Source organism: Neomonachus schauinslandi, chromosome 6, assembly GCF_002201575.2.
Source record: "Neomonachus schauinslandi chromosome 6, ASM220157v2, whole genome shotgun sequence".
Classification (NCBI taxonomy): Eukaryota; Metazoa; Chordata; class Mammalia; order Carnivora; family Phocidae; genus Neomonachus; species Neomonachus schauinslandi.
The window spans coordinates 56,631,398-56,659,286 of record NC_058408.1 but is presented as its reverse complement, the minus strand read 5'-3'; the positions used below and the strand labels follow the sequence as shown (position 1 = coordinate 56,659,286).

Here is a 27,889-nt window from a genome sequence, read left to right as displayed (position 1 = left end):
TTAAGTAGGCATCTATCCATTTTTCACTTAACGAAGCCTTACACCGTACGTGCTGTGTTACTCGAGTTTTAAGACACCAGAGAGTGTATGTACGTTTCTCTTTTGGAAAATTATTCCGGAAACGAAACCCTGAGAACAGGATGTGATTAATAGTGAGCTAGCAGCTGGATGTCAGGAAGGCCTGGGCGGGTCAGCTTGGTAATGAAGAGGAGTGGGCGAAGTTAACCCCGTGACGCGGAGCCCTACAGTCTGTCAAGTGAAGTCCCCTGAAATCGGAAGAGTAAGGAGCCTGGGCGGTAAGTCCAAGAACGGGCTTGTGTAACGGAGAAGGATGTGAGAGGGACGGAGGTCTGGGTTGGAGTTTGGTGTTCAGACGCTTTGGATTTAGGGGAAGGTTGCCTTTTGTTCTGGGAAAGCTTGTTCAGACGCGGACTTAACACAATACTCTTAAATTAAACGTCTTTATTCGGATTCGGTTTACCGGGACGGCAGAGGTTGACAGGCTTGTCGCTTCCACAACTGTTACCCACTGCACACCCTCCCCTCCCTGGGATTGGTACTTGCGGGCAGACCCTCGCCGTGCGTGTGCTGTGCGCTGCGCAACGTCCGAGCGTCCGAGTGGCAGGGCTCATTGGTCTTGCAAAAGGATCTCTGGAGACCTGTTTTCAGAGTAGAAGCAGGGTAGGCATGGAAGACCCTGTGCCGAGTTAGATCGAGTACTCTACGGTGAAACCAGTTGTCATCTAATGTACAATTTATCATACCCATATCACTGCACTAGCACCACCTTCCTTTCGTGTTCTCCAGTGAATCTTAGTCTTTACTATAAGGCCATGCATACATTTCTGAAAACATATGCCATTTTAATTTTTATTCCCAAGAAAGTGCAAATTAAGTTGAGTATTTTTGTCGTATATTTAAACATATAAACGGAAGGTCCTCTCTGACACATATAGTGAGCAAATTAGTATCAAACATTAGTATCACTAATGTCCCCTGAGAAAGTAATTTAATTCCTTTCAAATTCCTATTGTTTTATCAGTGATACAAAAGACCCTACGTTAACTTCACTGAAGTTTCTTAGGACACATATCTGATAGAGTATACTTGTTGAAAACAGTGAAACAAATTTGAAAGTAAACCTCCCATAATTTTTTGAGACATTTGTTAGCCATAACAATATCACCTGTGAAATTGCATTTTGAAATGCATGTGTACTAAATGCAGAAACAAGTAGAATATTATAACATCTAAACTACAGGGACTTTATATGGTATTGTTTTAATTCTTTGACTTTATACATTTTTAGGTTTTTCGGTAGAAGTTTTGAGTGCATTTTCATTGGTTAAAAAATGACTACTCTTGAAAATTTAGAAACCAAAGGTAAGCGTTCTTCTTTTGATGATAATTGTTTTTAAAACATGCAATTTATGACCATAGGACGAAGGCATGTTTGAGCCAGGTAACTAAATCTCATAGAGCTCTTGGGAACTCTTTGTATTTCAGATTTCTTCATGCTTGTTTTGTAATGCGGTGTTTACATTTCCGTACTCAGATATACACCTGAATATTAACATCCTTGGATAATATTCATTACTACTGTTAAGCTACTGTTAAACATTTAGTGTAAAAGCAGAGTTTTGGAGCTATGTTTTGTCTCCACTAGAAGATTAAGATTTCAATAAACAGATATATTTTTAAAGATTTAAGTAGGTGGACAAGCAACTAGGAGGTATAAAAGACTTCTTTTTAGTGTTGGGTTGTTTTACTTGGGCTGCTATAACAAATCACCACATCTGAGGAGCTTAAACAACTGAAACTTATAGCCTCACAGGGAAGGATCTGTTCCAGGCCTCTCTCCTAGTTTCTGGTGGTTTGCTGGCAGTCTTTGGTATTCTGTTTGGTTTTTTTTTTTTTAAGATTTTATTTATTTGAGAGAGAGACACAGAGAGCACGTGAGCATGTGGGGAGTGGTGGGGAGAAGCAAAGGGAGAGGGAGAAGCAGATTCCCTGCTGAGCAGAAAGCCTGACATGAGGCTGGATCCAGATCCTGGGACTCCAGGATCATGATGTGAGCCTAAGGCAGACGTTTAACTGACTGAGCCACCCAGGTGCCCCAGTTTTTGGTATTCCTTAGCTTGTAGATACATCACCCTGATCTCTGCCTTTATGTTTACATGGCGTTCTCCCTGTGTTTGTGTCTCTGTATCCAGATTCTTCCTTTTTTATAAGGACGTCAATCATATTGAATTAGGGGCCCACCCTATTCCAGTATGATCTTATCCTAACTAATTACATCTGTAATGACCCTATTTCCAAATAAAGTCACATTCTGAGATATGGACGGTTAGGACTTTAACATAGGAATATTTGTGGAGGGGGGACGCAATTCAACTCATAACACTAACTACAGTAGTTATTTTTTAGTCCTGTTTTGCTTGTCCTCTCTACAACATTTCATATGTTGATCATTCCCACCTTTTGAAGTACTTTCTTTCCTTGATTTCCATACCACTCTTGTTTTCAGCCCTTCACTGTCCAATGCAGTAGCCACATGTGGCTGAGTTTAGATGAATATTTTTTAAAATTAAAAATTCAGGGGTGCCTGGGTGGCTCGTCGGTTAAGCATCTGCCTTTGGCTCAGGTCATGATCTCAGGGTCCTGGGATCGAGTCCCACATCGGGCTCCCTGCTCAGCAGGTAGCCTACTTCTCCCTCTCCCACTCCCCCTGCTTGTGTTCCCTCTCTCACTGTGTATCTCTCTGTCAAATAAATAAATAAAATATTTTAAAAAAATTAAAATTAAAAATTCAGTTCCTCAGTCACCCCACCCACATTTCAAGTGCTCATTAGTCACATGTGGCTAGTAGCTATTGCATTAGAAAATGCAGATATAAAACATTTCCATCACTGCAGAACGTTCTACTGGACACCACTGCTCTAGCAACATTTTCTGTTTCTTTTTCATCCTCCTCTTCTGGTTTATCTTAAATATTAATATGTTTCAGCCCTCTTTCTCTTCTGCTCTCAGGGCTTCATAATTATCTTAAAAATAACTTCCAGATCTGTTTATAGCCCAGATCTCTTCCCTGTGATTCAGACCCTTATAGCCTACTGACCATGTTCACATAGGCATTGGTAACCGTATTAGCATGTCCCGAAGTGAGGGCCTCCTGACTTGGGTGGAGTGAGTTCTGGAGGTTGGGGCTGTCAGTGAGAGATGAGAAACTACTTTCCAGAAGCCAACTTTGCAGCAAATAGACCTCCAACAGCAAACTCTTTAAAAGGGATTTAAATCAGGGCACCTGGGTGGCTCAGTCCATTAAGCGTCTGCCTTCATTAAGCGTCTGCCTTCAACCCGGGTCATGATCCCAGGGCCCTGGGATGGAGCCCGAGCCCTGCATTGGCTCCCTGCTCAGTGGGGAGTCTGCTTCTCCCTCTGTCTGCCCCTATCCCCCTGCTTGAGCTCGCTCGCTCTCTCTCAAATAAGTAAATAAAATCTTTTAAAAAGGCGGGGAATGGATTTAAATCTGTTTAGGAAGGAAGAAAGAGAAGATCATGCCAATAAATATTTAATTGAATTTATTCAGCTGTGTGTGAACAGCATTTCAGAGTCACCAGAAAGCTTTTATAGTATTCAAATAAGCAAACCAGAGAGGATAATGAAAGTAATAAACTGGGGGTTTGTGAGAAATAAAGCAATTAAATGGTAACTAAGGTGAAAGTCATTAGCATGGTGCTTGGCAAAAAACAAAACCTAAATACAATATTATTAGTGATTAAAAGTTAGTTATTGCAAGGCCTCTGTGAAAGTAAATTTTTTTTATTTGTTATTACCTGTTTGTAACGAGGGTTGGAGTTATACATACATTATTTCATTTGATCTTAATTTTACAGTAAGGTACATAATTCAGCCGTTAGTCCTCTTCCTACTTAATGTTAATGGTTGTTAGTGAACAAAAGTTCTTGTATTGCATGGTCTAAAAATAGGTGTACTTATCATGGTTGACATTTGTCAGTTGCCTGCACTTCCTATAACTGCCTCACAAGAAAAGCAACATTGGTTTATAGCAACAGAAGTTCCTCTCAGTGGACATTTGAGCAAAACTGTCATCATGAGGGGCGCCTAGGTGGCTCAGTCGTTAAGCTGCTGCCTTCAGCCCAGGTCGTGATCCCGGGGTCCTGGAATCGGGCTCCCTGCTCAGCGGGAAGCCTGCTTCTCCCTCTCCCACTTCCCCTGCTTGTGTTTCCTCTCTCGCTGTGTCTGTCAAATAAATAAAAATAAAATCTTTTAAAAAAAAAACAACCTGTCATCATGAGAGGGATGCATAGTTGCTGCTAGGACCTCATTTGAATGGGAAACGTACAATAAAGAGAAACAATTCAAAAATAAGAATTTGAACCCAAAACTTTCTTGAGAGCAAGATTAAAATTATAGGTATTAAAGTCAGACCGTTTAGTGAAAGTAAACCAAGTAGGAAAGTCTGAGACATTTAAATATTTAGAATTCCATAAAATAACCTAACTTCAACACTCATTCTCTGGAATAACAGGTATTAGGTGAAGAAGGAATCCCTGGGCAGATAAATTTGGGAAATTCTGGATTAAAGGAGGGATTATATTACAGGACCTCCCAGAGCCTTTAGCCTACTAATGCACACTGTGAAGGGGCAGAGAGATGTAGTGCTCAGCCTTGCCCCCATTTACTTGACCAGGGAACTCTTTATTCATAGAGCCTGTGACAAAAAGAATGTTTAGATTCCATGTCAGTGAATGTGGGCCTAACTCTTAAGTCCATTGTCTTTAACATTTTTCTAATATAATGGTAACTAAACCTTATTAAATAATATTGGTGACAAATAAAAGAATATTGATTTCGGGGCACCTGGGTGGCTCAGTGGGTTAAGCATCTGCCTCCAGCTCAGGTCATGATCCCAGGGTCCTGGGATCAAGCCCCGCATTGGGCTCCTTGCTTAGTGGAGAGCCTGCTTCTCCCTCCGCCCCACATCTCGTGCTCTATCTCTTACTATTGCAAATAAATATTAATAAATAAATAAATATTGATATAAAATTACTGAATGACAATCCCTAAATTGTTCGATTGTTTGATAGCTGAATCTTTGTATATTCTGAAAAGTTTGTCAGACTATAACTGAGTTAGGAATTAATGCTTTGGTGTAGAGGGAAAAAAAGGTAAGCAGTTTTTAAATGAGTTAGTGGATATTAAAACGAAATCTTCTCAGCATATTAACATTGATGAACTTCAGAAAGCACTTACTCATCTTTTCTGTGCCAAGCACCACTTCATTAAGCCGACAATACAAAGATTAGGAGGCAGACCCTGCCCTGTGGAGCTCCCAACAGTCCAGTCTGTGGGAAAAACAGATTATTTTAAAACACTCTGATATTTGCATTGTTCTGAAAGCACTGAGGGATTAGAGGAGAGTAATGAGTAAGTGATCTGCCCAAAGTCACAATGTGTGGCAAGTAGGGACTTAAGGTATTTTGACCCAGAGTCTAGTGTTCTTGTTACTGCACCATCCTATGGACTTAGAGTATCTGTCTTCTTAGATTTACAGTTTTATGAAAAAAAGGAGGAATGTTTCTTTAATAACAGACTATAAAATCCTATTCTTTTTGCCTCAGTATTCTAGAGTAAGGGTTGGTAAGTTATGGCCCTCAGCCTCCTCAGAATATTTACAAATCAGTTTGGTGATGGGGAACACTAACCTTGAATCCCACTTAAGCCAAGGGTTATCCCAAATAAAGAATTCTATGTTTCTCATTATTAGACCTATATTACAAAAAAAAAAAAGAAGACTCAATTTCTTATTATAGTTTGAGTTTCACCTTTGAAAATGAGTTTTTTTTTTCTTCTTTATGTAAGTACCTATCTCTTATCCTCAATTTTGCCTCATGGTCCACAGAGCCTAAAATATTTATCTGATCCTTTATGGAAAATGTTTGCCAACTCCTGTTATAGAATATTATTTGTTCTTCCCTACATTTCAATAATCTTTGGGGAAGGCAGTAAGAATGAGCCATAAACTTGAGATACACTTCATTCTTTGATAACTGATCACAAGTAGAAGAAAAGTTGATGAATAATTGAAGAATCATTCTGTTGGTTCCCTTCAAAGAGTGGGGAAGAGGGGCTGATGTTTTGCTTTACTTATACATCATTCCTAATTATGGAGCTGGTACCACGGATCATTGCCTTCCCACCTGAGAGACGATAACTGCTCCTGAATGTGTCCTGGATTGTGCTTAGTACATATGTAATAAAGGTTTCTGTGTGTGTCATAAGGGAAACCAGAATGATGAAACGCAAGTTACCAGGCGAGAAAATAGAAAGCCCTGACTCCCACTGGCCTCCTTGCTGGGGCACATTAGCTAGAAGCGTAGTTATTACAGAGTTGTTAATAGCTGCCATGGCATGTTGTACAACTCTCGCACTCATAAATGCTTGAGTAAGTACAACAGTTTACATAAAGTTAAGAGTAGATTGAGGCTGAACCAAGTTGATAGAATTTCTTCACTGGCGTTTTATGACCTATTTCGTTTGAAAAGAGATTTAAATACCCATTAATGTTCCTTTGCCTTTTAAATTTAGCAGTAATTATTCCATCATTTGTTCTTGAATCTCCGTTACCTAAAATTCCAACTCAAAAAAGTTCTGACTTGCCTAAGAATCCTGTTTAATCATCGCAGGGTGTCACACCTGCTTATTTCTTCAGCTTCAGTGGACCTGAGTGGTCTAGCTCTAGTTTGTCTTTTTGTTGTGTTTTTAATTAATCTGTAGTTAATTCATGATTCAGCATAACTTCTTAAATGACAGAATATCTTAGTGACAGCATTAAATTTGCTTTAGATAGAGTTAGACAGATTTTTAAAAGCAGATTTTAAGAACATGGGAGCAGGTCTTCATTCTTGCAACAGTTCAGTGGAAGATCTCCTCCTAAGTGCTGATGTGCTATAGCATGACCTGAAATACCAAACTCTTTATTTCACTTTCTAAAGTAATTCCTTTATTCATCTTTTTGAAGGTGGAGTTAGTCCTAAGTCCCAAGTTAACATTCAATATGGAAATGACAAAATATTTTATTCTAATGGAAAATGTTTTGTAAAATAGAACACATTATATACCAGATGTCTTTCCACCTCCTCTCTAACATAACTCAAGATTCCCAGTACACTGCTATATATGTAAGAAAAATCCCCCCCCCCAAAATCTGTTAAATGAAAAAATAGTTCTCAAGTCTAGTGATGTAGTTTTGTAAGACTTGAGCATAAGAAAATAAAAGAGTTATATTTGATGACATAACTTAAGCTTTCTCCCTTTAATCAAGATCCAAACTTTATTAGGGTTTTTTAAAGAATAATAACAATAGCAGTAGAAGCTAACATTTGGTTAGTGCTTACTGTGCCAAACACCATTCTAAACACTTTACACATATTCGTGTATTAAAATCTTAATTATTGTATTAAATCATTGGTGTTGAGCATACAAAAAATAAATAAAACTAAATAAGAACATAAAGCATAGATCTATTGATACATTGCTAGAGTTGTTTTGTGAGGCAGTTTGACAATACAGATCTTCACCTGGCACATTAATTCCATTCTTGAGAATTTATTAAAAAGAAATAATCCAGAAGTTGAGAAAAATCTGTAGGCACAAAAGTATTCACTAAAGCATTATTATAGTGAAAAATTGGAGAAAGTATAAATATCCAACAACAGAATAATAAATAAATAATGTTATATTAACTTGAAGAAATAATATAGTCATAAAATGAAAAATATGAAGAATGCAGCAAAATAGAAAAATAGATTAAGCTTCTAAAGTTAATTATGATTACAAACAAAAATAATGAAGAAACTTGAAGTAATGGAAAGCTATTTTAGAGTGATGAGAAGATAGGTAATTTTTTCTTCTTAATATCTTTTAATAATATAATGTTAAAAACTGTAAAAACCAGAGGATACATGTGTGACTGTATGTGAAGATAATCTGTTCTGCTCTGCAGTTTCTGCATCTGTATAACAAAGTTTGTGAGAAAGAAGAAAAGTAAGCTCATTAAAAAATAGAAAACTAATAAATAAACCCCAGGAAGGTTTTCTTGTTAGGTATTTCCCTTGCTAGAAAAGACCTCATCCTGGGCAAGCTTATCATTTCCTATGGTTCTTTGCTGGAGAATTCCATTTCTAAGACAAGAATTCAGGAATCAAGGTGACAACAGTCTTTGCTTGATAGAATGTTTATATGTTATGTGGTCTCTTTTTTTATATGGCTTTGTACATCAGAAATTTTTAAGAAAGGTTTAGTTTTAATAAGACCTTATTATTGCTCTTGCCAAATTGTTCTCCTGACTTAATAGGTTACAGTGAAACATGATTAATATTTAATTAATAATTAAAATTTGATATTTAATTGATCAGAACGTGGTACTGATAACTAACAGTAATTGAGGCTAAAGACATACTTTGGCTTTATTTTCTTTTTAACCAGGAATTCTGTTTCCTGTCTTTACCTTAGAAGGTATAAATATAAAAATATAATAGTAATGAATTTACTAAAGATTGGTCCATGATTGTTCTTAATTAACATTTCTGTAGAAATAAAATTCTGGTAGAAATTTTGCACCACATATTGTACTCTTATTATCTGTTACCCTGTAATACATGTTATCTTTTTATATGTATGTCCTATCTCCTAAATTAGATAGTAATTTCTTGAACATAAAAGTCCCCACTACTCCAAACAATGTCTGCTCAGTATTAGGCACCAAGCTGCATGTTTGCAGCCTGTGATCGCTCAAAGATTGTCATCATAACCATTGATATATATGCTTGTCCTGTGCCCCTCCCCTTGTCATCATTCATTTATTGTCTTATCAGCTAAACAGTGCTGGGTGCAAGGCACATTACTCATCTCTACCCTCATGGGACTTACATCCTAGAGGAAGGCATAGACATTGTATAACTAATAACACTGGGGGAAGGAAGTCCATTTACCATTTTGATAGATAGAAAAAAGGAGAAATGCAGAGTCTCTGTTGCAGGTGCACATGAACAGGGAACCCAGCCTAATCTGGAAAGGTTAGAGAAAGGCTTAGGAACCTTAGGAAGGCACACCCTGGTGTGCCAACTGCTTGACCTTATTGCATCCTTTCCTACTATAACTGTGGAGCACAGTTGTTACTATCTCCATTTCGCAGGATATGAAGTAGAGATTCGTGGAGGGTTCAATTGTTTAGCCAGGGTCATACTAGGATTTAGAAGTCAGAACCAAATACCCTGATTCCAAATCTCTTGCACTTTTTGCCAAGAGAGAAACCATTTACTTAAGGAAAGTTCGAACCTGTAAGATTTTTTTCCATCTTTTATTGACATCTGATTGTTTTGAAAATTAACTTTTACTCTGAATTTTTGGTATTCTTTTTAGTGCCAGTAATTCTGAATGTAGGATAAAGCCTATCTTGGCATTTTCCTTGGCATTTCTTTTTAGCAAGTAGCTTATGTTTTGCTTTCCCTTTCATAGTCACCCTTACTCCAACCCCAGTCCGAGGAGCAGGAGATGGAATGGAAACTGAGGAGCCGCCTAAATCTGTTGAAGTTACCTCTGGAGTCCAACCCATAAAGCATCACATCCTTCAGAATCCACGGAAGAAAGCAGTTCCAGGGGAGAGCCCAGGAGTCCTTCAGCTCGGGAAGATTCTCACTGAAAAAGCAGTGGAAGTTGAAGCTGTAAGAATATTAGTTCCCAAAGCTGCTATAACTCATGATGTCCCCAACAAGAATGCAAAGGTAAAGTCTCTGGGACATCATAGAGGAGAACTCCTTGGTCAGTCAGAGGGAACTGTAGAACCCAGAAAGGAACTATCAGAGGTAAAGAATATATTGGAAAAGCTCAAGAACTCTGAAAGGAGGTTACTACAGGACAAAGAAGGTCTTTCAAACCAGCTCAGAGTACAGACAGAGGTAAGAACAAATAGCTTTAATGAGCACTGCTCTTTATACACTTGAACCATCTAAGCCTATGTGTTAGAAAACTATATTTCCTCTTGGAATGTCATTTATTTCGGCTTGTCATTTCTCTAAAAAGTTTCCTCTTAAATTTCTCTTTCTCTAGTAGAACTAGTATATGTTGGGAACTTAGCCTCTAAAGTTGAAGATGGAAGTATGAGGTACTTTGGAGAAGACCACCTATAAGGTGTAAAAGAAGTCATAGTTATAAAATTCCAGATCAAAGACTGACCAAGTTAGACTTTGAAGTTACTTAGTTAACAATTCCTGTTTTAAGGATCCATAAGTTCCAAGTATTTTTGCTTATGCATACATAATACTTGGGATAAAGGGAATGGTGGGATAAGCATTGGTATCTTCATTGTAAATGGAAAATGATCTATGGTGCTTGGCTGTGTTTCTTTCATCTTTACATGTTAGTAAACATTGGCTTACTCCTCACCCTTTGTTTCTCTATTAGACCCGTCATCTTTTTGCTAGATGTCAGTCTTTATAAGTGACACTATAGTTAGTGGTTCTTATCCAGCTATATCTTTAATATTTTTTAAATAATTTCTAATTACAAAAATAGTATTTATTTGTAAATGTTTTTAAAAATACAAAAATGAAAATAGTACCAACTATAATTATACCATCTAGCTATAAATGCATAATTATACACATTGAGTTCATTTTTGCCTTTTTAAATATTTTCCTATGTCACAGAATATTCTATTACAATACCATTTTTAATACCAACAGTGTTCTTCTATTGCTACACCATATATCAATACCTATTATTGGACATTTATGTTTTAATTTTTCACTTTTTAGATAAAGTAAAGAACATGCTTATAGATATGCTAAATTGCTTCCTTTGCTTAAGTTCTATGGCACAGCGGTATGTGGGTGGTTCAGTCAGTTAAGCATGGGACTCTTGATTGACTCCTTCCAGCTCAGGGCCATGAGATCAAACACCACGTCGGGCTCCACACTGGAAGTGGAGCCTGCTTAAGATTCTCTCCTTCTTCCTCTACCCCTCCCTGCTCGTACTCTCTTTTTCTCTCTCGCTCTAAAAAAAAAAAAAAGAAATCCTGTGGCACAAAGAAATTAATTTTTAAATACTGAAAAAGATCTAAAAAACATTAAAACATTCTCAGTCATATTTTTTGGCAAAATTTATTGGTTTGGTTTTCTAATTTTTTGCCTTCAAGTATTGACTAGAAGCAGTTTGTAACTTTTGTGATAATGGTTGGTACTCTTACTAGAAGAGGCTCGGTTTATAATCACATGGACTGTAGATATAAATATGTAGACATAGAGACAGATGGTTTATATAGATTATGAAACTTAAATATTTAATATTGCTTTTTGATATACACTTTAAGTAATGGAGGTCCGTATACATGAAGCACGGTTTCTCTTTTTTCATTTTGCTACATTAAAGCCACTGACATTACTTTAAGTTGGTTGTAACGGTCATATTTTCTTCTAGGTCAATCGAGAGTTAAAAAAGTTGCTAGTGGCTTCTGTTGGGGATGATCTTCAGTATCATTTTGAACGTCTAGCCCGTGAGAAAAATCAGCTTATTTTAGAAAATGAAGCCCTAGGTCAAAACACAGCTCAACTTTCTGAACAGCTGGAACGTATGTCAATACAGTGTGACGTATGGCGGAGCAAATTCCTTGCAAGCAGGTATTTTCTGTTTTAAATAATGTTTCATTTCCTAGCTTTTTCACGATCAGATTTTTTACCATAACCCAAGAAAGTAAATGGTAGTGTGAGAATTTCTGACTCCAATTGTCAAAGTACTTCATAGATTTATAAGTATATATGGATTGTCCTTCCTATGGAGAGTCACACCATCTCCCTAAATGGAAAAGTGGTATCATAGGATTCTCCCTCATTCCAGAATTCTAGGTTAATCCTCTATAGTAGAAATCACTCCTACTACAATGTTTAGGAAACAAAATTCAACTCAGACCTCTTATAAATAAAATAAATAAAATCACAAAAAAAAAAACACACTATTTTCCCCACCTTCTATCTGGAAAACTCAAATATTGTTTCTCTTCCGTGCTCTGTTCTCATAGCTCTTTTAACTGTATTAACTATATAAGAGAGCTTCCCAACCTTTTTCTGTCCATGCACAAACAGAAAATTATTTGTACGGCATCCTGGATGAGGCTACTCTCCAAGAGAGGTGAAACCCCCAGAACCCTCACTTAGGCCCATGGATGGGTACAGTGGTAGTTGGGAAACTCTGCTATATATTGTGATTTGGGGTCTATTTATCCCCCTCCTTCCAGTTCTGACTGGAGAACAGGGTCTGGGTGTTATCCATCTTTGTATTTCCAGTGCTTAGCCACATGCTTCACACATAGCTTAGTAACTGTTGATTTAAATTCAGTGATCTAGAGATTTCTTACATAGCACCAGACGTTTCCAGGCTGTACTTTAAGAATCACTGATTGTGATGAATAAATTTGTAGGAAAGTATTTCTTCATGTCTTGATGTCTGTGATACTTTCCAGTAATTGATTACTCTCTTAAAGTCCTTAATTGTTTTCTAATTGTGCTTTTATAGGATGGATGTGGAGAAATGAATGTACTGTTTATTGACTTTGAATGAAAGTTCATGCTCACTGAACACATTAAGAGGCAAATCATGCATGTGTCATACAGATTATTGCAATATGTAACTTTCTTAACATCCTTATCAATACTGATAGTAACAGTCTAAGGGCAATAAAACTTAAACTCAACTTTAAAGATATTTTAACTGATTTAATCTTTGGTCAGTAATCATTATGGTCCAAGACTTTAATTTTAGTTTTAAGAGTTTTAAGCTGAATAAGAATACTTTAAAACTTTTCTTCAATTTTGTTAATAAAGAACAGGTTAAATAAATTTTGGAATATCCAATCAGAAGAAAACATGAAGCTGTTGTTTTTTAAAAGGAGAAATAGCTCTATATATGCTAATGTAAAAAAAAAAATCAAGATTATTAGATGAAAAAAACAAGGCATAGAAAATTTTGTATTAAATAATCCCTTTCTTGTAAATAAAATGGATATGTTTATTTTTAACATGTACTTTTATGTTGACATATCCATAAAATTTTTTTTTTTCCTAGAGAAATATATAAGAAACTCGATTGGTTATTTTATTGGTTTATACAAGAAGGATGGGGATGCTGGACAGGAGGAAAGAGTTTCCCTTTTATATAAGCCTTTTTATATTATTTAATATTTTTCTAAGGACAGGAAGGTAACTGAGTGATAAGAAAGCAACTCTTTTTTGTTTTCCTCTAAAATTTCCTGTATTTAAAAACATTTAATTAGCAGAGCTTCCAGGACCGGCAGAAACTGAAAGAACATGTGACCACTAAGCCAGCCCTGCAAGAAATATTAAGGGGGGTTCTATAAAAGGAGAAAGACCCCCAAGAGTGGTACAGAACAGAAATTTACAGAGACAATCTATAAAAACAAGGGCTTCATAGGCAACATGATGAAAATAAATTCGTATCTTTCAGTAATCACTCTCAACATGAACAGCCTAAATGCTCCCATAGGGTTGCAGATTGGATAAAAAGATAGGACCCATCCATATGCTGCCTACAAGAGACTCATTTTGAACCTAAAGATACATCCAGACTGAAACTGAAGGGATGGAGATCCATCTTCCATGCCAGCAGACCTCAAAAGAAAGCTGGGGTAGCAATTCTTATATCAGACAAATTAGATTTTAAACTAAAGTCTGTAATAGACACAGAAGGACACTATATCATTCTTAAAGGGTCTATCCAACAAGAAGATCTAACAATTGTAAATATTTATGCCTCCAACATGGGGGCAGCCATCTACATAAGCCAACTGTTAACCAAAATAAAGAGTTATATTGATAACAATACGTTAAGTGTAAGAGATCTCAGTACTCCACTCTCAGCAATGGACAGATCATCTAAGCAGAAAATCAACAAGGAAACAAGAGCTCTGAATGATACATTGGACCAGATGGACCTCATAGATATTTACAGAACATTCCACCCTAAAACAACAGAATACTCATTCTTCTTGAGCGCACATGGAACTTTCTCCAGAAGAGACCATATACTGGGTCACAAATCAGGTCTCAACCGATACCAAAAGATTGAAATTATTCCCTGCATATTCTCAGACCCTAATGCTTTAAAACTGGAACTTAACCACAAGAAAAAATTGGAAGAAATTCAAACACTTGGAAGCTAAAGACCACTCTGCTCAAGAATGTTTGGGTCAACCAGGAGATCAAAGAAGAACTTAAACAATTCATGGAAACCAATGAGAACGAAAACCTGTGGGATACTGCAAAGTCCTGAGGGGGAAATACATAGTCATCCAACCCTCACTCAAAAAAACAGAAAAATCCCGAACTCACCAACTAACTTTACACCTTAAAGAACTTGAGAAAAAGCAACAAATGCCTAAGCCATGTGTTAGAAGAGAAATAATTATTAGAGCAGAGATCAATGAATTAGAAACCAGAAACACAGTAGAGCAAATCAACGAAACTAGAAGCTGGTTCTTTGAAAGAATTAATAAGATCAGTAAACCACTGGCCAGACATATCCAAAAGAAAAGAGAAAGGACCCAAATTAATAAAATTATGAATGAAAGGGGAGAGATCACAACTAACACCAAGGAAATAGAAACAATTATTAGAAATTATTATCAACAACTATATGCCAATAAATTAAGCAACCTGGAAGAAATGAATGCCTTCCTGGAAACCTATAAACTCTCAAGACTGAAATAGGAAGAGATAGACAACCTGAATAGACCAATAACCAGTAATGAAATTGAAGCAGTGATCAAAAACCTCCCAAAAAACAAAAGTGTCCAGGGCCTGATGGATTCCCTGGGGAATTCTACCAATATTCAAAGAAGAAATAATACCTATTCTCCAGAAGCTGTTTCAAAAGAAATAGAAACAGAAGGAAAGCTTCCAGACTCATTCTCTTAGGCCAGCATTACCTGATCCCCAAACCAGGCAAAGACCCCTACAAAAAAGAATTTCAGACTGATATCCCCGATGAATATGGATTCCAAATCCTCAACAACATGCTAGCTAATAGGATCCAACAACACATTAAAAGGATCATCCACCACGAACAAGTGGGATTTATCCCTGGGATGCAGGGGTGGTTCAACATTCACAAATCAATCAGTGTGATAGAACACATTGATAAGAGGAGAGAGAAGAATGATATGGTCCTCTCAATTGATGCAGAAGAAGCATTTGACAAAATGCAACATCCTTTCCTCATTAAAACTCTTCAGAGTATAGGGATAGAGGGAACATTCCTCAAGTTCTTAAAATCCATCTATGAACAACCCACAGCAAATATCATTCTCAATGGGGAATAGCTGGGAGCCTTTCCCTTAAGATCAGGAACACGTCAAGGATGCCCACTCTCGCCACTATTGTTCAACATAGTACTAGAAGTCCTAGCAACAGCAATCACAATAAAAAGAAATAAAAGGTATTCAAATTGACAAAGAAGTCAAACTCTCTCTCTTCGCAGATGACATGATACTTTATGTGGAAAACCCAAAGACTCCACCCCCAAATTACTAGAATTCATACAGCAGTTCAGTGATGTGGCAGGATACAAAATCAATGCACAGAAATCAGTTGCTTTCTTATACACTAATGCAACTGTAGAAAGAGAAATTAGAGAAACGATTCCATTTACAACAGTACCAAAAGCCACAAGATACCTCAGAATAAACCTAACCAAAGAGGTAAAGGATCTATACTCTAGGAACTACAGAACGCTCATGAAAGAAATTGAAGAAGACACAAAAAGATGGAAAAACATTCCATGCTCATGGATCAGAAGAATAAACATTGTTAAAATGTCGATGCTGCCCAGAGCAATCTATACCTTCAATGCCATCCCAATCAAAATACCAATGGCATTTTCCAAAGTGCTGGAAAAAACAATCTTAAAATTTGTATGGAATCAGAAAAGACCCTGAATCACCAAGGAAATGTTGAAACAGAAAAAAAAACAGAGTTGGGGGCATCACGTTGCCTGATTTCAAGTTATATTACAAAGCTGTGATCACCAAGACAGCATGGTACTGGCACAAAAACAGACACATAGATCAATGGAACAGAATAGAGAGCCCAGATATTGACCCTCAACTCAATGGTCAAATAATCTTCGACAAAGCAGGAAAAAATATGCAATGGAAAAAAGAGCGTCTCTTCAATAAATGGTGCTGGGAAAATTGGACAGCTATATACAGAAGAATGAAACTCGACCAGCCTCTTACACCATACATAAAGATAAACTCAAAATGGATGAAAACTCAATGTGAGACAGGAATCCATCCAAATCCTAGAGGAGAACATACGCAGTAACTTCTTCGACATCGGCCACAGCAACTTCTTTCAAGACATGTCCCCAAAGGCAAGGGAAACAAAAGCAAAAATGAACTTTTGGGACTTCATCAAGATAAAAAGCTTCTGCACAGCAAAGGAAACAGTCAACAAAACAAAGAGGCAACGCACGGAATGGGAGAATGTTTTTGCAAGTGACACTATAGACAAAGGGCTGATATCCAAGGTCTATAAAGAACTTCTCAAATTCAACACCCAAAAAACATATAAGTCAAAAAGTGGGCAGAAGATATGAACAGACACTTCTCCAAAGAAGACATACAAATGGCTAACAGACACATGAAAAAATGTTCATCATCATTAGCCATCATGGAAATTCAAATCAAAACCACATTGAGATACCACCTTACACCAGTTAGAATGGCAAAAATTGACAAGGCAAGAAACAACAAATGTTGGAGAGGTTGTGGAGAAAGGGCAACCCTCTTACACTGTTGGTGGGGGTGCAAGTTGGTACAGCCACTTTGGAAAACAGTGTGGAGATTCCTCAAAAAATTAGAAATAGAGCTACCCTATGACCCAGCAATTGCACTGCTGGTTATTTACCCCACAGATGTAGTGAAAAGAAGGACCATAAGCACCCCAGTGTTCATAGCAGCAATGTCCGCAATAGCCAAACTGTGGAAAGAGCTGAGATGCCCTTCAACAGAGAAGTGGATAAAGAAGATGTGGTCCATATATACAGTGGAATATTACTCAGCCATCAGAAAGGATGAATACCCAACTTTTGCATCAACATGGATGGGACTGGAGGAGATTATGCTAAGTGAAATAAGTCAAGCAGAAAAAGTCAATTATCATATGGTTTCACTTATTTGTGGAACATAAGGAATAGCATGGAGGACATTAGGAGAAGGAAGGGAAAAATGAAGGAAGGGAAATTGGAGGGAGAGACGAACCATGAGAAACTATGGACTCCGAGAAACAAACTGAGGGTTCTAGAGGGGAGGGGGGTGGAGGGATGGGTTAGCCCGGTGATGGGTATTAAGGAGGGCACGTACTGCATGGAGCACTGGGTGTTATATGCAAACAATGAGTAATGGAACACTACATCAAAACCTAATGATGTACTACTGTGTGGTGACTAACATAATAAAATTTTTAAAAAGTTAAAAATAAATTAAAAATAAAAAAATAAATATAAAAACATTTAATCAATGTTAATTTTTTCAAAATTTGGTCAACCTAGAGTTAGATTGAGGTACATTCCAAAAGTCACTCTATAGGAAAGTTAAATAACTTTTTCTTTGTCATTTTGTAAACAAATATTTTTTAAATCCCTTCAACGAGTTCTAAGATCATAAACATTTTAAATGCTTTTTAGTGAAGATTTAAAAATGGAGAAGTAACTTGACTGTGTTCAGTCTTCTTCATAAGCTTTTGAAAATGAAAATGAAGTATATTAACTTCTTTACAGTGTGTTACTGTCAGAGAATTTATATGTGATTTTTTCATCTTTTCCAGGGTAATGGCAGATGAGTTAACCAGTTCCAGAGCAGGATTGCAGCGTCAAAACCGCGATGCACAGAGTGCTATTCAAGATCTCCTGAGTGAACGGGAACAGTTTCGTCAGGAAATGATAGCTACCCAGAAGTATGGCATTTGTTTACATTCTGACCCCTTCTTTCTCTTGCAATTTTTGTTACTGTGATAGTTCTTTAGTATTCTACATTTAATAACTTTTATTGAGCATATTCTTCAAGTAGCATTTTAAAATAGATGCCCAGAGAGGGAAGAAGACCAAAAAAAAACAAGACTATATGCTTCTTACATTCTTAATTGAGAGAGAAATAATTATAGCTATAATAGAAGAAATCTCTGGGTTTAAAAGTAGTTTTTGGTTATAGTTGTAGCAGTTTTGTATAATTTTTGGTAAAAGCCAAAAAGTATACCTATCTTTCCTTTGGAAGGAGATCTTTTTAAGGACTATTCTACAGTATTAGAGTTTACTTTCATGCGCTCCAGAACTTCTTTTAAGGAAGAACATCAATTTATACTTCTATACACAGATCTTCCTCGACTTATAATGGGGTGGCATCCCAATAAACTCATTGCAAGTTGAAAATATCATAAGTCAAAAATTAATTCAATATACCTAGCCTACTGAACATCATGGCTTAGCCTAGCCTACCTTAAACATGCTCCTTACATTAGCCTGTACTTGGGCAAAATCATCTCATACAAAGCCTATCCTATCATAGAGTGTTGAATATCTCTAATTGAACACTGCACTGAAAGTGAAAAACAGAATGGTTGTACAGGTACAAAACTGTTGTATCGGTTGTTTACCCTCATGATCATGTAGCTTGCTAGGAGCTGTGGCTTTCTCCCACTGTCCAGCAACATGAGAAGTATGGTACTGCATATTGCTAGACCAGAAATAGATAAAAATTCAAAATTCAAAGTACAGTTTTTATTCAATGTTAATCACTTTCACACCATCATTAGTCAAAAAATCATTCATCGAACCATCATAAGTCAAGGCCTGTCTGTAATTGATTTATTACAAATCAAATCAGTAAGAGTTGAAGAAATCACGGGAAATTATAAGAATAAAAACATAATACAGACGACCCTCGAACAACACAGGGGTTGGGGAGGCTGACCCGCCATGCAGTTGAAAATTCTTGCATAACTTTTGACTCCCGCAAAAATGTACCTACTTACAGCTTACTCTTGACCAGAAGTCTTACCAATAATATAAATAGTTGGGCACCTGGGTGGCTCAGTTGGTTAAGCAACTGCCTTCAGCTCAGGTCATGATCCCAGCATTGGGCTCCCTGCTCTGCGGGGAGCCTGCTTCTCCCTCTCCCACTCTCCCGCTTGTGTTCCCTCTCTCGCTGTGTCTCTCTCTGTCAAATAAATAAATAAAATCTTTAAAAAATATATATATATATAATATAAATAGTTAACACATTTTATATGTTTTACATATTATATAGTACATTCTTAAAATAAAGTAAGCTAGAGAAAATAAATTGTTACTAAAATCATAAGGAAGAGAAAAAATAAACTAAAATCATAAGGAAGAGAAAATACATCTACAGCACTATACTGTATTTATCAAAAAAAATCGGCCTTTAAGTGGACCCACATAGTTCAAACCCATGTTGTTCAAGGGTAAACTGTATATCAAAATATCAGATTTCGTGGGAGGCAACTAAAGCAGTGTTTAGAGGGAAATTTATAGCTTCTTTAAATGCTCATAGTAGAAAATAAAGGTCTTGTTGGTAATATAAGCTTCATCTTTAAGAAACGCAAAGAGCAAATTAAGCAGACAAAAGAAAATAATAAGAATGGGAGCAGAAATAATGAAATAGAAAGCCAAATGCTGGTTCTTTGAAGAGATAAATTTAAGAAACCTCTAGGCAGTATGATCAGGAAAAAAAAAAAAAAAAAAACCCAAAGGAATGAGGAGTGGGTATTTCACGTAGACTCTATAGACATAAAAAGATGATAAGGGGATACTATGAAGAACTCTGTGCCAGTAAATTCAACAACTTAAATGAAATGGACAGAGTGCTTAAAAGACATTAAACTACCAAAGGGTACTCAAGACAAAGAGCCTGAATAGCCTGACCTATTAAAACAATTGAATTTTTAGTTAAAAACCGTTCAACCCACAGAATGGGAGAAGATATTTGCAAATGACACTACAGACAAAGCACTGATTTCGAAGATCTATAAAGAAGTTCTCAAACTCAACACCCAAAAAACAAATAATCAAGTCAAAAAATAGGCAGAAGACATGAACAGACACTTCTCCAAAGAAGACATACAAATGGCTAACAGACACATGAAAAAATGTTCATCATCATTAGCCATCAGGGAAATTCAAATCAAAACCACATTGAGATACCACCTTACACCAGGTAGAATGGCAAAAATGGACAAGGCAAGAAACAACAAATGTTGGAGAGGTTGTGGAGAAAGGGGACCCCTCTTACACTGTTGGTGGGAATGCAAGTTGGTACAGCCACTTTGGAAAACAGTGTGGAGATTCCTCAAAAAATTAAAAATAGAGCTACCCTATGACCCAGCAATTGCACTTCTGGGTATTTACCCCAAAGACACAGATGTAGTGAAAAGAAAGGCCATAAGCATTCCAGTGTTCATAGCAGCAATGTCCGCAATAGCCAAACTGTGGAAAGAGCCAAGATGCCCTTCAACAGATGAATGGATAAAGAAGATGTGGTCCATATATACAATGGAATATTACTCAGCCATCAGAAAGGATGAATACCCAACTTTTACATCAACATGGATGGGACTGGAGGAGATTATGCTAAGTGAAATAAGCAGAGAAAGTCAATTATCATATGGTTTCACTTATTTGTGGAAAATAAGGAATAGCATGGAGGACATTAAGAGAAGGAAGGGAAAAAGGAAGGAAGGGAAATTGGAGGGAGAGACGAACCATGAGAGACTATGGACTCCGAGAAACAAACTGAGGGTTCTAGAGGAGAGGGGGGTGGGGGGATGGGTTAGCCCGGTGATGGGTATTAAGGAGAGCACGTATTGCATGGAGCACTGGGTGTTAGATGCAAACAATGAATCATGGAACACTACATCAAAAACTAATGATGTATTGTATGGTGACTAACATAACCTAATAAAATAAAATTAAATTTAAAAAAATAATAATAACCTTTCAATAAAGAAAACTCCAGGCATAAATGGATTTACTGAAGGATACTAGCAAACAACTAAGGAAAACATAAAGCCAAATTTACAAAAACTCTTCTAGAAAACAGGAGAAGGAAATAATTTCCAACTGACTTTATGAGGCAGCATTATCTTGATACCAAAACCAGACAGAGATATTACAAGAAAGCTACAGACCGGTATTTCCAATGAACATAGATGCAAAAGTCCTAATCCAACAATATATAAAAAGAAGATATATATATCCTTATACATCATGGCCAAATACATTTTATCCTAGGGTTTGTAAGTTGGTTTATCATTTAAAAATCCGTTAATGTAACTCATGAAAAAACACATAATAGATACACAAGTCAGATCAATAATCCTATTACTACTAGATGAGTATATTAGTATATTTTACCTGTACTAAAATATGAGAACTAAAAAAAGTACTGTTTGGGGCACCTGGGTGGCTCAGTCGGAAGTACTGTTTGTTGAATGACTTCCAGATAATTACCTGATAAATATATAAATGCTTTCTGTAGTCTTATTTTACCAGAATTCCCAATTTATTGAACTCTGAGAAAAAGATATAGGAGAAAGATACTATGTAGATCCTTTTGTAGTTCATAAGCGTGATGATTGGGTGTTCACGCCGTTGTGTGACGTACCTCCCTCAAACCTTGTTACGACCTCGGCACATTACCCCTCTGACGTGAAGAAAAGAAAAAAAAAGATACTATGTGATTTGTGAAGAATTTCAGGTTTCTCATTTATTGAGTATTCTTGATTTTCATGTTTTATCCTCTTATTAATATTCAGTGTTCCTGTGTGTTCTGTGCAGATTATTGGAGGAGCTCCTGGTGTCCTTGCAGTGGGGAAGAGAGCAAACTTACTACCCTAGTACACAGCCTCACACCACAACAGAACTAGCATTAACAAATCACAAGTTGGCAAAAGCTGTAAATGCTCATCTTCTGGGAAATGTTGGCACTAACGGTCAAAAAAAGATTCCATCAACGGTTGAATTCTACAGCACCCCAGCAGAAAAAATGGCTGAAACGGTAAAATATTTCTCTTTTCTGGACTGTGGAACTTCTAAGACTGTCCTCTTACTGAAAGGTGGTATGTTATAATGCAAAGTGCTTGGCATTAGGAGTTAGGAATTATGGGATCTAAACCTGATTCTCATGCTAATGAGCTTGTGATCTTGGAGAAAATTGTTTCCTCATCCATGCTTTAATTCCTGAAACATTTTTTACTTTGTCCTTAAGGAGCAAATTAGTTGTTTTGAAAGGGCCTGTCTTTTAGCTACTGAATCAGTGATAATCTTGTACTTGAGTTCATTGTGATATGAAAATTAGTGTAGAATTTTTAATTCAACAATCATGAGTAGATAATAGATTACTTCTGACATCAGAAATTATTTGTTAATACCCATATATAGATATGAATGTGCCAAATGCTGCAGAATCAAATAGTGTACCCCTGGTACCTACAGTCCTGGGTGAATTCAGGGTTCATGCCGATGAGCTGTCAAATGCTGTGGTCTCCCGGTTCTACGGGCACAGCCAAGGTCACCTCCATACATTTCAGTATCTGACTCCTATCTCCCTATCTTAGGCTTTGTCATTAACCAGAACTATTCCACTTTTAAAATCAACTCAACACCTCTCTCCACGATCTGTGCTCTCAACTTTTTTTCCAGCCCCTATTCTTTATTCTGATTACCCCTGTGATCACATAATTTTTATTCCCTTGATCGCTATATTTTTTTTCATCTGAGCAGCTCGCTCTCCTGGCTTCTTTTCCTGCCGTAGCTTGCCTAGATTTCATTCTTAGGTGTCTTTTTCCCTTATCATCCTTCTCTCAGGTAGCCTGAACACTTCAGTCCTTTGTCAGTTCAGCTGCTTGCCTTCGTTTCTGTACTTGTCAAACTATGACCTCACATTCAGCAGATGATTTCGGTTCCTAGTTCACAGAAAAAGAAGGCAGGGGCAGAAAATTTCTTCGAAGTTCCACTTGCTATCTAGAAGCCTACCTGTGTGGCAACCAGTCTTATATACATTTCTCTCACTGGAAGAGGTGCCTTTCTCTCCAAGGCTCAGCTCCCCTCCAGGTTCAGCAGGCCTCCCCAGAGCATCCCTTCTGTCAGCTCTTTCTTCTTTGGCTTATAACACGCCCAGGTGTCTTCCATCTAAAAAAGAAAAATCTTCCCTCTATCCTAAGTTCTCTGATAAGGCCTTATCACCTTTATAGGTGAGAACCTTGGGACAGACTGTGCACACTTGTATGTACTCCCATACCATCCGTTCCTCAGGTCCTGCCATCACTTACCGGTGGCCTTCCAGCTCCACTGTTCTCAAATCGCGCTCGTATAAAGGTCATTAATGTTGAAATACTTTATTACCATATTTTATGTATCAGCACTCCTTCCTTGATATCCCCTTGATTTCTGTGACCTTACTCTTTCTTGGCCCTCTCCTACTCCCTCTCAGAACTCTTCTTCATCACCTTTTTTCCTCCTTTAAGTGTTGATGTCCCATAGGAATCTGCTCCCCATGCTTTTCAGACTCCCTTAGTTTCTGCAACACTGTACACGGCCGGCTACTCACTGCTTCTCTGACCATTCTTTTTCAGAATTTGGCAGAGGGTGAGGCATCCTCCTCCCAGACCCACTCTTGAGCCTTTCCTCTCATAACAGACTTCCTAGATTCTCTAGGGACTATCCTAGTCCCGGTAGTTTTATGCTTGGGACTTCAACTGAGACATTTTTTTCTGGGTTCAAGAGACATACCCAGCGTGACATCTCCATATGCACATCTCAGACAGCTGAAAATAGAACAACCTCTCTCCTCCTTGCTTTTACATCTGTATTTCCCCTCCCCTCAAAAAGAAGAAAAAAACCCACTTCTCTTCTACTCCCTATCTTAGTGAACTATACCACTATATAGATGTTTCGAGAATTTCATAAAATTAATGCATATAAAGCTCATAGCAGATTCTAATATATAGTAATTTCTCAATAAATGGTAGATACCATTTTTATTTTATTTTCTTCCATCCCATAATCCTGTTGGTTTTACAAATCCTGTAAAAAATAGGATTTGTAAAAGAGGGTAAATTTACCCTCTTCTAAGTTCACACACCTACCCTCCAGCCTTAATTATTGCAGTAGCCTCTTCACCAGTATTGACCCCTTGCTTTTTACCTACCTCCAGACCATCCTCTGTTGCCAGACAGTTATTTTTAAAATGCCAGTCCGAAAAAAAGGAAAAAGTCAATCCACTTGTGTTGGTACTCCTGTTCAGACAGATGCCAGTCTCCCTCATTATGGAATCTCAGTTCTTTCATATTGAATAGAAAGCTTTAAAATCTTTATTCCATCTTCTCTTCCCAAGGTTATTAGCCAGGTGTCCCCACCCCCTGCTCTTCAAATCCCAGCAGCGTTAACCACTTTTCACTGCACAGACGTGCCACTGTATCTCAAGCCTCTGTTCATACTTACTTCTGCCCAGACCACCCTCCCAGCACCTCTCTGCCTTTAAGAATCAGCCCTCCCTGAAGCTCACTGGCAAACTTAGAGGGTCCTTTCCCCAGGCTTCCATTGTGTTTTGTGCATTTATCCATTGTAGCTCTTTATCATGTTAAATTGCAGTTGTTTGCTTCCCCACCCCCCCCAAACTGTAAGCCCCTTAAGGGTGAGGACTGTATTTTATGTTTCCTCAAGGTCTGGCATAGTAATCCTTTACACATAGTAGGTGCTCAGCTATTTACATAATGAATCAGTACCCGAAACTAAGCTCGTTGAGTTTATCCTTTCCGTTCTCCTTGTTGGGAAACTGTCCTTGCCTCCTCGGTTGCTGCCAGTAGCATGTGGTATAATTGACTGCCCCACCTTTCTTGAAACACTCCCTTCTCTTGGCTTCCATAACTGCACACCCTCCTGGCTTTTCTCTTTTTTCTGACCATTCTGTTTTACTGTGCGATATTGGGTATCCTCAGGGCTTGGTCTAGATCCCCTTTTCCCGATCCTTTATCCACCACATTCTCTGAGTGAACATAACTGACAGTCCTACTTTCTTAGGGTCTCTTGAGCCTTTCAGCCCATTGCTTCAAGGTTATCATTTCTTAGCTAGATTACTGCAGTAAACTCCCTTTCTTTGTTCTTCCCTTGTCTGCTTTTAATGCCTGCCCTTTCCCCTATCTTCCAACTGTGTACAGCATGATTTCTCTGAAAGGTACCCTGCTTAAATCCTTCCCCATTACCTCCAGGCTAAAATCTAGAAACCTGTCTGTACTGGTATCTCCGTCTCCTTCCACTGTACTCCTTCAGTATTTTCTCTCTCTCTCTCTACAGACATAGAATGTACTAGCATATAGAGAGTATTTCCATACCCTCTAGCACCCAACCAAATTTTACAAAAAATAGGAAGATCTCAAAAATTCAATGGAAAAAACCTCAATATATTTGCAAAACAGAGGTCCTAAAATAGAATGCTGGCTCTTAAATAGTGCCAGGATGTTCTTAAATTAGCTGTAAGTCTTTGGGTATGGTAGTAACTTAGAAGGAAAAAACACTGCTGGACAACATGAGAGTGAGAGAAACAAGCATATCCAACCATATCTGAAAGCTCTTTATGTAAGGCATTGGCTTACATAAAAAAAAAAAGAAAGTTCTTTCCCCCGCTGCTTTTCACAGTTCCTTTCCAACCGTAGTGCCTACCTCATTTGCACCATAACCCATCCTCCTCATGGGATGATCGTTGAGAGAATATAAACATAAGAAACAGGAGTTTTGAACAAGCATGTTATCTTTGCCCTTAATTGGAGCATTTTTTTCAACCCAACAGTTCCTCATGTTGTGGGTCTCAGTCAGGGAAACAGCAGAACAAGTCAGAGCAGAAGAATTAGGAAAGCATGGTGTCCATGAAATCCAAGAAACAAGAACATGATTGTTAGCATAAAATATGGCATATACATTAGAAATAGAGAAATGAAAAGCTATTGATTTTACAATCAATTAAAAACTTTGAAATAGGATTTCATTAAAAGAATGCAGAATCCTGATTCCAGACAGTTGAATGAAAGATCCATAGAGGGGAGGTGGTGGGTGTTTTTTGGTTAAGGATAAAAATTGGCATCACTTAAGGTAGAACTGATATAACCTTATTTTTTTCTGTGTTTTCATGCTTTTTCACCAATATCCATAAAAGAACATTAATTTCATCATTTTTGAAAAATAGGTAACCTAGGTAATATAATAGTCATTGTTAAATTTAGAGCTTTTTGGAAAAGGGATAAGTTCTCTAACCAATCAAACTCATCACTGAGATGTTATTTTTTATGGTAGTTACATATTAATGAAATGGGGCTTTATAGGTAGTTTTACATCAATAAAACCAAGGGCTTTTAGAGTCCCTAAGGCATACATCTGACATTACTTCTTATTTTCCTTAGGTTCTACGCATTTTGGACCCAGTTACCTGTACAGAAAGCTCACCTGATAATCCATTTTCTGAGTCTTCACCAACTGCCTTACTTGCTACAAAGAAAAATATTGGACGATTTCATCCCTATACTAGATATGAAAATATAACTTTCAATTGCTGCAATCACTGCCAGGGAGAACTTATTGTCCTTTAACATTCAATATGTTGGAGGCATGCTACAGGCCCTTGCTTCTTACCCAAGAGTCATTATTATTTGGGAGCTGGAGTTCTTACAATGGTAGAATGTCACTTTCTATTTAAGTAATATATATCCCCAACAATGTTTCATGTACTGGACCACAGATTACCCTTTCTTAATAAATACCTCAGGATAAGAAAAGAATGAAACCGTGTAGATATATTTAAAGTAGATGATACTTTCCAGGCATACATGATACTTTTCCTAAAGGACTCTGAAAGAAAAAGATCCTACCTTTATTTTAGGCCCTAAGTTATATCTTGCTGTGTGTTTAACATGAGCAGATTTAATTGTGGTACTCTAATGCAGGGTGGGTCATATGCAGCTACAGCCATTCGTTTACTGTTGTCTATGGTTGTTGGGTTTGGGGTTTTTTGGCACTACAGCAGAATTGAATAGATGCAACAGGGCTTGTTTGGCCTGCAAAACTTAAAATATCCTATCTGGCCCTTTACAGGAAAATTTTTCTGGCCCCCACTCTAAAGGAATAATAGCTGGCAGGGGGATGGGTGAAGGGAGTGTCCATTCCCTTTTTGGTGATTTATTTTGGACTACAAAGGCGGCTTGTGGAAATACTATGGGTGAAGGGACTAATATTTTAAAACTAAATGCTATATGTTAGGAAAATTATAAGTATTTTATAGCCACATTATCAAGTGTTTCAGCAAAACGTATTCTCATGTTGGTTTTATGTGGGGAATTCCATAGTTCGAATGGATACAACTTGACATATATAAAAGAAACAGATTTTACTGAGCTCATTTTGACAAATGCAACACAATAGGAATATCCAATTTGATATAAAATGAGAAAGTAGGATCCTTCTAGAACATTGTACAAACTCCAAATGCAATCCATTATTAATTTATATTAATATATATTATTGTTTGTTTATGATGGACCATCATAAAACACCCTTTTATAAGCCTTTTAAAATATCCACAATATGTTTATACCAAATTACACTATATTAGTTGCAGAATTGCCTATTAAAAGAAATCTAAAGACAAATCTGGTGAAAAAACATATTTTAATGTCAACCTAATGAGTCTTTTGTCTGATTCATCTAAGTTAAACTTTGAAATGGCAATAAA

The 27,889-nt window shown here is 37.2% G+C and overlaps 1 protein-coding gene and 1 non-coding gene across 3 annotated transcripts; both read left to right on the top strand.

Moving 5' to 3' along the window:
• The first annotated feature begins 22 nt into the window (after positions 1-22).
• On the top strand, positions 23-27,889 carry BLZF1 (basic leucine zipper nuclear factor 1). Of its 2 annotated transcripts, XM_021682653.2 has the most exons (7): positions 23-296; positions 1,310-1,383; positions 9,544-9,983; positions 11,503-11,702; positions 17,922-18,050; positions 21,949-22,168; positions 26,565-27,889. In XM_021682653.2, exons 2-7 carry the CDS (start codon positions 1,353-1,355, stop codon positions 26,748-26,750), a joined length of 1,206 nt encoding a protein of 401 aa, XP_021538328.1. In that variant the 5' UTR covers positions 23-296; positions 1,310-1,352; the 3' UTR covers positions 26,751-27,889. The 2 variants fall into 2 exon arrangements, with proteins under 2 accessions (XP_021538328.1, XP_021538329.1); XM_021682654.2 differs by lacking the exon at positions 1,310-1,383 and having other exon boundaries at positions 122-296.
• LOC123325242 lies at positions 21,719-21,820 on the top strand. Its single transcript, XR_006540340.1, has one exon. It is a non-coding gene; the product is annotated as a small nucleolar RNA U13 (small nucleolar RNA).

Bases quoted from the DNA above. Each gene is read 5' to 3' on its own strand.
- BLZF1 (XM_021682653.2), top strand. From the start codon at position 1,353: ATGACTACTCTTGAAAATTTAGAAACCAAAG. The intron at 9,984-11,502 runs GTAAGAACAAAT...ATTTTCTTCTAG, and splicing joins AGCTCAGAGTACAGACAGAG to GTCAATCGAGAGTTAAAAAA. The intron at 18,051-21,948 runs GTATGGCATTTG...TGTTCTGTGCAG, and splicing joins GAAATGATAGCTACCCAGAA to ATTATTGGAGGAGCTCCTGG.